This window comes from Brassica napus, chromosome A8 (assembly GCF_020379485.1).
Source record: "Brassica napus cultivar Da-Ae chromosome A8, Da-Ae, whole genome shotgun sequence".
Classification (NCBI taxonomy): domain Eukaryota; kingdom Viridiplantae; phylum Streptophyta; class Magnoliopsida; order Brassicales; family Brassicaceae; genus Brassica; species Brassica napus.
Window position 1 is genome coordinate 5,275,166 of NC_063441.1, and position 9,141 is coordinate 5,284,306.

Consider the following 9,141-nt stretch of genomic DNA (forward strand, 5'->3'; position numbering starts at 1 on the left):
CAGTCAATTTTGTGGATTTAAATTCCCCTCCCCCAAATTACTAGGGGGTGGTTTCTCCCCTTGATTCCGACTTTGGGGTGGGTTTCAAAACTAACCAAAACCAAATAGAATAAACTGAGCTTGTGGTTTCCGTTGATCCGGTCTTCAAATCATTTCAAAACAGAAATATGTAATTGACAACATAAAATTAAAGTGAGGAGGAGGGACTGTGATAAGAAAGATTCTAGGGAGAGAGCAAGAGAGGACTCTATCTCTCTCTAGATATCTCTAATCGCGGAGAGTCTCTCTCTCATCTCTCTCTCTCTCTCTCTCTCTCTCTCTCTCTCTCTCTCTCTCTCTCTCTCTCTCTCTCTCTCTCCTCTCTCTCTCTCTCTCTCTCTCTCTCTCTCTCTCACACACACACACACATATTTCAAGCTAAAAAGTAAAAATACCTTGAGAAATAAAAAGAACGTAGCTATTACTTCTATTAATATAAGACTCTATTTTGTGGTAGGGGGACCTGCGTTAGCAATTCTTACACATTGTTCTTTGAGAGAAAAAAGTAGATTGAATGGAAGTTTCGGTAAGCAATTGGCTTCTGCTTCCGAAAAAGCTTTGCAACAAGAATGACCTATATGTCCGAATTTTCCTATGAGTATGGATGTGTAAATCTCTATAATGCATCCTGGAATATCCATCACTGAAGACCAACATTTTGCTACATCAGGTAATCCGAAATACCGGGACTTGGTTGGAATGGGAGTGAAAAAGAAAATGGGATGGAAAACTGGGGTAGTTGAGCATTGGCAGACACTATAACACAGACAAACACCATAAAGAAAAAAACATGTTAAATAGACATTATGAGATAAAGAAAAAGAAGAAGAAATATTTCTCCAAATATATGAGTCTTTATCGAGTTTGTGTTTTGATTGATAAGCAGATAATACAATCTTTTGACTATTTAAATTGAATGGAAAGAAGGTTAAGAAACATCTTTGGACTTTTATACTAAACTTAATTACCTGTTTTCAAAAGTAAAACAAAGCTGAAACCGATGAGACAAAAAACATTAATATCAAATAACTAGTGGAGTTTTAAGTCATGAAAAAACTGATCAGACCAGTTTATAGTCTTACCGTTTTTGTTATACTTCAATACTATTGTTTTCAAATAATCTCATGTCTAAGCCAAATAGCTATCTCTCTCTATCTATCTCCCTCTCTCTCTCTTTATCACACACACACTCTCTCTCTCTCCCTCAAAGAGGAGGCCGTTGAAGAATGCCCAATCATCTATTTATTACTCGTAACGGCTACTTGTGTAATAAAATAATATTCAAAACCAATTAATTTATTATTCGTAACGGCTACTTGTTTAATAGACATTATGAGATAAAGAAAAAGAAGAAGAAATATTTCTCCAAATATATGAGTCTTTATCGAGTTTGTGTTTTGATTGATAAGCAGATAATACAATCTTTTGACTATTTATATTGAATGGAAAGAAGGTTAAGAAACATCTTTGGACTTTTATACTAAATTTAATTACCTGTTTTCAAAAGTAAAACAAAGCTGAAACCGATGAGACAAAAAAACATTAATATCAAATAACTAGTGGACTTTTAAGTCATGAGAAAACTGATCAGACCAGTTTATAGTCTTACCATTTTTGTTATACTTCAATACTATTGTTTTCAAATAATCTCATGTCTAAGCCAAATATCCATCTCTCTCTATCTATCTCTCTCTCTCTCTCTCTCTATCACACACACACACTCTCTCTCTCCCTCAAAGAGGAGGCCGTTGAAGAATGCCCAATCGCCTATATCATCTATTTATTACTCGTAACGGCTACTTGTGTAATAAAATAATATTCAAAACCAATTAAATTAAATCTAACGGTTACGGATTTCCAAACACTATTTCATAACTTTTAAGTCATGACAAAACTGATCAGACCAGTTTATAGTCTTACCGTTTTTGTTATGCTTCAATACTATTGTTTTCAAATAATCTCATGTCTAATCCAAATAGCTATCTTTCTCTATCTATCTCCCTCTCTCTCTCTCTCTCTCACACACACACCACACACACAGACTCTCTCTCTCTCTCTCTCTCTCTCTCTCTCTCTCTCTCTCTCTCTTCTCTCTCTCTCTCTCTCTCTCTCTCAAAGAGGAGGCCATTGAAGAATTCCCAGTCGCCTATATCATCTATTTATTACTCGTAACAGCTACTTGTGTAATAAAATAATATTCAAAACCAATTAAATTAAATATAATGGTTAAGGATTTCCAAACATTATTTCGATACGAAATCAGTCAGTTTTGTGGATTTAAATTCCCCTCCCCCAACTAGGGTGGTTCTCCCCTTTGATTTCAGACTTTGGGGTTTCAAAACTTTAACCAAACCAAAATAGAATAAACTGAGCTTGGTTCCGTTTGAACCGGTTCAAATCATTTCAAAACAGAAATACGTAATTGAACACATAAATTAAATGTGAGGATGAGGGATGTGATAAGAAAGATTCTAGGGAGAGAGACTCTCTCTCTCTCTCTCTCTCTCTCTCTCTCTCTCTCTCTCTCTCTCTCTCTCTCTCTCTTGTAACCAGGGGCATGCAATCTTCCAATTTCTTAAGTCTTCGATTGTATTTTCGTTTTCTATATGGTTAGACACTAAACAACTTTTCATTAAGCCAAAGATATTAATTATTAAGGAGAGATAACATGATAACCAATTTCTATAATAAGCTTGTGAGTAGAATTGTTTTGAAAATAAAAATTTAAACAGGATAACTATATTGGCTCGTTTAGGTAGCGACTTCTTTAACAGAGAAAAACATCATTTAGAAACAATTTAGTCATTAAAACACATATAATGAAATCAAATATTGTTTCTATAACTATGCTTCTTCTGATTTAGATAGTAAACTAGAGTTTGACCTGTGCATTCGCACGGGGTTTTTATTTTTTAGGTTTTTTTTTTAATTTGTTTAATGACATTTCTAAATAATAGATTATTTGAATATTTTTAAGTTTTTATGAACTTATCTGGGCCTAGAAGAATTCGACTTGAATTCTGATAGGAAACTTGTAATATCCGAATGAAGTTTAATTTTAAAACCAAAAAGTTGATATCCAAAAAACTGATTTGTATTCGACTGAGTACTTAAATGTCCATGTATTGATTATATACCAAATAAAAATTCTTTGTTAACATGTTTGAATTTTTGTTATGAATGAAGTAATTCATTCATACATGTGTAATTATTATTGCTAACATATAAAACTAAATGATGTCAAGTTATTATAGTAAATACAATTAATGATATAATTAGAAAAGTGATAAACACTTAAAAATAAGTAAGTTATGTTTTATAGTTTTTAATAAATGCTGTCGAATAAATTAGAAAAGATAATCAATGAAATGGTTATAGTTAATAAAAAGGAAAATAAAATCTCTAAAAATTAAGAAACAACTTTTTTTTTTTAACTCTGAGAAACAAAAGAAGTAGCATAAAAGCAAGGACAATGATCAAAGATCAAAATGAAATACAGACATAAACCGAGCCAAAAAACTCATCCATGTCGACAGCTCCAACAAACCCCACCCATATCCTTATCAACCTTCCATAGCTGGTAAACTCACAGTCTTCCCTCCATAACCCTGCTCCTTCACATACCCACGTAAGGAAAAAATAATTTCACACACCACCCAGTTCCTCACCTCCTTGCCCTGTCTTCATCAAGAACCCCTGTCAACCATTCCGGCTCTCCTTGTGCCACATAAGACTGTAAGCGTTGCTCCTTTGTCACACTTCTCGCCATCAAGAAAGCACATTTATTTTCCTCTCTTGAAATAGACTGCAGCTCCCATTCACCTATCCTCTGTAACACCTCAAGAATCTCCGCACCATAGCCCCTGAAGGCAGGCCAAGCCCGAGGTCTCGTAATCGCGCCCACCAAATCAGGAGCTTCTACTTCAAAAAACACCTTATTTATCTTATGAAAAGCCATGCTTTCAATCGCCCACACAAGAGCAAGGTGTTTAGCTTCTACTAATGAGTCAATTCCACTAAAAGCTCTCCTGCTCTGCAACTGAACCACCCCTCTGCTATCTCGAGCAAACCAAGCCGCCCCAGCTAGTTTAGTACTTTTAGTCCAGGCGACACCTACGTTGCACTTTAAAAAACCAGCACTAGGAGCTTTCCACTGCACCTTACTATTCCTTCTGCGACAAGTCTCCTCATTGTTCACCGTGGGGAGATGAACCTCAAACCATTGTCTTGCATCATCTTTAATTTTCTCCACTGTAGCCTCAACTGCGTACTCTTTACCTTCAAACTCAAAAGCATTCTTATTTTTCCATAGCATCCAGAGGACCCACGGGAAAATACGAGTAAGAGCATCAGGGAACTCCTTATTCGATTTGATTTCCAGTAGATAGGCAAAATTCTCCAGTAAAGTTCGGTTCTCAAAACCTCTGGGAGGAAAAGGAAACCCAATTTGTGCCCATAGTAGCCTCGCAACCGGACAAGAAAATAAAATATGATTAATCGATTCACTCGAAAAACCACATCTTTGACATCTTGAGTCAACCTTCATCCCCCTAGCAATCAACTCATCCGTCACTGATAGTGCATTAGATAAAGCTTTCCACAAGAAAATGCGAATTTTTTGCGCTGTATTGACCTTCCACACTTTACTCCTAAGCTCATTCAGAGAAGGTCTTGCCACAGCCTCCCTGCGAACCTCCGACTGATCCAAAGAACAGGCTAACCAGTACCCCGACTTCACTGTGTATGCTCCCCATCTGTTATGCACCCACTCGTAAGCATCCTTCTCCCCCATAGCCGGTTTCTGTTTCAAAATCAGTTTTATATCCGCATCAAAGAAGTTTTCTTGTAGCTTTTCCAGGTCCCATGTCTTTGTATGAGGGCAAATCAGATCACAAACACGCAAGTCCAGATTGAAAAGGACAGGTTTCCTCAGTGGTGCCTTCGGAACCTCATCAAACAACCACTTATCCATCCATACATTGATATCCTCCCCTGATCCAACATCTCGACGAAGTCCTTTTTCCAACAGTATCCGACCAAAAAGAATACTCCTCCAAGCATAAGATGGTCTAGATCCCAGACTAGCCGATAAGAAATCACCATTAGGATAATACCTGCTACGCAGGAACCGTGCGCATAAAGAATCCGAGTTCATAAGCAATCTCCACCCTTGCTTGGCAAGCAAGGCTTGATTAAATTTCTCCAAGTCTCGAAACCCTAAACCACCATTCTTTTTCTCAAGGCACATCCTCTCCCAAGAAACCCAATGGATTTTCTTTTTTCCTTCTTGAGCATTCCACCAGAAATTGGTCATTGCACTAGTTAGATTCCGACAAGTGATTTTAGGTAGCTTAAACACTGACATAGCAAAAACTGGCATTGCCATAGCCACAGCTTTGAGTAAAACCTCCTTCCCCCCTGCCGAAAGAAACTTGCCATACCATCCATGAAACCGAGACCTCATCTTCTCGTGAATATACTGCAGCATCTCCACCTTTGATCCGCTAAAACATTCCGGTAACCCAAGATATTTCCCTGTACCTCCTTCATTCGCAATCCCAGTCATCTCTTTGATTTTGGTTCTTATACTGTCTCCAATCTTCTTCCCAAAAGTAATAGCCGACTTGTTAAAGTTAATTAACTGGCCAGATATCTCCTCATACAGCTTTAAGACCTTACAAACTGCATTACCCTCAGCCTCCTCTGCCTTTAGAATTAACAAGGAATCATCAGCAAAAAAAAGATGATGAACTGATGGCCCTTTCTCAGAGAATTGGATACCACTTATTTCTCCTCTACGTTCCGCCTCATTGAGCTGATGTGATAGCCCTTCAGTACACAGATCAAAGAGAAAAGGAGACAAAGGATCCCCCTGTATCATCCCTTGAGCTTCTCCGTTAATCAAAACAGTGTATGTAACAGATCGCACACAGAACATAATCCATTGACAAAAATTCTGATGAAAACCAAGGGCGTTTAGAAGCTCATCAAGATAGTTCCACTCAATTCTGTCATATGCTTTTGACATATCAGTTTTAATTGCCATGAATTCCTTAGAGATTCTATCATGTGATCTCAGGCCATGAACCACCTCATGTGCAATAATGATATTATCTGATATCAGTCTCTCTGGAACAAACACAGACTGGGTAGGCGACACAATAACTTCCAAAAGAGGCTTCATCCTAGCAACCAATATTTTCGAGACTATCTTATACATGACCGAGCATAGACTGATAGGTCGTAGATCAACCATTAGCGTCGGGTTTGGTATTTTTGGAATCAGGCATATTTGTGTGAAGTTCCACTCCTCTGGAAAGACACCAGTGTGAAAGAAATTCTGAACTTCTCTCACCACATCAGGGCCGATGATCTCCCAATACTGTTGAAAGAATAATCCATTCATCCCGTCACAGCCTGGAGCACTCGATGGTTTAATCGCAAACACTGCAGCACGAACATCTTCCTCAGTCACCTCCTTGATCAATTTTTGATTCATTTGCTCTGTCACCTTTGGTTCAAACCCGGTGAAAAAACCGTTGGTCTCAGAAACACCATTTGATTTGAAAAGCTTCTCAAAATACTCTGTTGCTACCTTCCCCATCTGGTCATTAGAAGAAGCAACCACACCTTCGTCATCAATAAGCTTAGTAAGTTGATTCCGTTGTCTAGATGCTTTCACAGATGCGTGAAAAAAACTTGTATTATTTTCTCCAACTACAAGCCACTTATCTCGACTTTTTTGCATCCAAAAATCTTCCTCTTCCTTAAAGGCTTTGCCAATCTTAAATTTCAGATCTTGGATCAGCACAAAGTCAGGTGAAGTAGAGGAGGATTCCAGCTCCAAAGCATCCCTCAGCTGCTGCATCATCACACATGAGTTCTGATTATTCTCTCTCTTCCACCTACTCAGAGATTGTCGAACAGCTCCAATTCTCTTCATTAATGACAGACTTCCCAGACCACTCCATGCCTCCTGTATTGTCTCAGCCACTCTTACTTTACCCACCATCCTTTTGTCGAAACGAAAAGCCCCTCTTCTTTTCTCATGTTGATTAACCAAGTTCACCATCACCGGCCTGTGATCCGAACCTAATTTCTCCATAAACTCCTGAGACGCTTGATAAAAAACTCTCCTCCACTCCTTATTCGCAAAACATCTATCCAGTTTGCACTGAATATATTTTTGGTATCTCTTTCTAGCCCACGTGAAAGCATCTCCCACACCAGAGATCTCAGCCATCTCACACACTTTCAACATATCAGCAAACTCCTTGAAAGATGTATCACTACGTTTAGGACCACCAATCTTCTCCTCGTTGTTCAGAATTTCATTAAAGTCTCCCACCATACACCAAGACTCCTTGCGGCCAGCCCCCAACCTCATCAGACGTTCCCACACCTTCTCTTTCCCTATCTGACTCGGTTCACCATAGACAAAGGATACACAGAAACTGTATCCTCCATACGAGATTGCACAGTCAACCACATTCTTATCAGCAAACTTCACAACCACACTTACTTCCCGCTTCCACAATAACGCCAAACCACCACTGAGCCCATTGGGCTCCACCTGAAACACTCTATCATACCCTAAAGACACTTGCAGATCGACTACTAACTCCTTCTTTTGTTTCGTTTCCATAAGAAAAATCATCTCTGGGAAATATTTTTTACGTATTTCTTTGAGACGGGGAATTGTCAAGTCTTGAGACCGTCCCAATCCTTGACAATTCCAACTCATTATCCTCATTACTGATCCGGCAGTCCCCCATTTGGGACCACCTCTGAGTTAGTACGCCTTGCGATTTTTGCATAATTCCCTGCTACTTCCTCTGCCCTTCTCTTAGTAGCCATATTCTCTTGTGTGTCCTCTCCACCTTCTACACCAATATTTGCAGAGCCTGTTAGTTTGGATTTGAAAGATCTTTGTCTCCTTGGAGGACGTCGACGACCACCGCCCTTGGATCTTGAAGTCCCGGAAGAGCTAGCCACGGTGTAACCCGCACTAAAACCCGTTGAACATTCAATAGATCCACTTGGTGTTGAAAAAATCTGATCCTTCCCATTCGAATTAAAATTCCCGCGTGAATCATCACTCGCTCTGCTCCCTTCTTTCTCCTCTCTAGCCTTCTCACAGTCCTTGCCGGAATAGTCAAATATCAACCCTTTCTCCCTATCACATCTGAAATGACAACTGGAGCCGGCTCTAACCAAATCCAGGATAGACTGTCTCACACGTTCCTCCCGCACCCGCTTTTCACCACCATCTGCGGCCAGGATATACTCTCTCATGTTCTGCAACACATCAGGATTGATTTTCCTTCTTCCTGTAGCCCTATCAATGCCCACTTGGTCATCAGACAGAACTCCATAAAGGGGGTCATTCTTCTGAATACAGTGTTCACTGCTCTGTTTCGCTGCCACAACTCTCTGTCTCCTTGCATCAGATTGCTCCCTTCTCGCCTGAATAAGCAAAGGACATTTATCTTTTTCATGGGTCAATCGCTGGCAGTGATAGCATCGCTTCTGGATCCTCTCGAAATCATAACGAAGAGTAACTGAGCCACCTCGAGGTAAATTAATAACCTTCTCCTTTCTCACTGGTCGTGACACATCAAAAAACACTCTGACCCGCACATAGTCATGACTTTGAGCTTTGTTTGAATCAAAAGCAACCACATCCACCCTCCCGATCAAATCCCCAAAGGCTTCAATAGCTTCTGCAGTATAGTGATTCACCAGAATATTTCGAATCTGCACCCACACCAGCAAATACTTTAGGTAATCTTCAGGTGGCTTCTCTACCCACCGATCAATCACAATGCTCCATTCATTAAACGTCCACACCCGTTTCCTCATCACTTCTTCAAGGTCATGTTCGAACTTAAACACAAACTGGAAAGTCGTTTTCGATAGAGCAATCCCTTTAACTCTATCATATACTTGCCACTTCCTTGGCATATCCAAAATCAGATCACTGATCTTTTGACTCTCTGGGTTTAACGTTCTTCCCATTATACTCATCTTATTCCTCTCCACAGCGCTGAATTGAGGTAAGTCCGGTAGGTTAAAAGGTACCTCCTCCTCCTCCAGTGACAT

At 39.5% G+C, this 9,141-nt stretch overlaps 1 protein-coding gene and 1 pseudogene across 1 annotated transcript; both read right to left on the reverse strand.

Moving 5' to 3' along the window:
- Positions 1 to 482: 482 nt before the first annotated feature.
- Positions 483 to 844, reverse strand: LOC111200035 (annotated as a pseudogene).
- Positions 845 to 7,791: 6,947 nt separating this feature from the next.
- Positions 7,792 to 9,141, reverse strand: LOC106433141. The gene has a single exon (XM_013873986.1). It carries the CDS (start codon positions 9,139 to 9,141, stop codon positions 7,792 to 7,794), a length of 1,350 nt encoding a protein of 449 aa, XP_013729440.1.

What these genes read in the sequence shown, in the direction of transcription:
- LOC106433141 (XM_013873986.1), bottom strand. Translation starts at nt 9,141, where the DNA reads ATGTCACTGGAGGAGGAGGAGGTACCTTTTAACCTACCGGACTTACCT.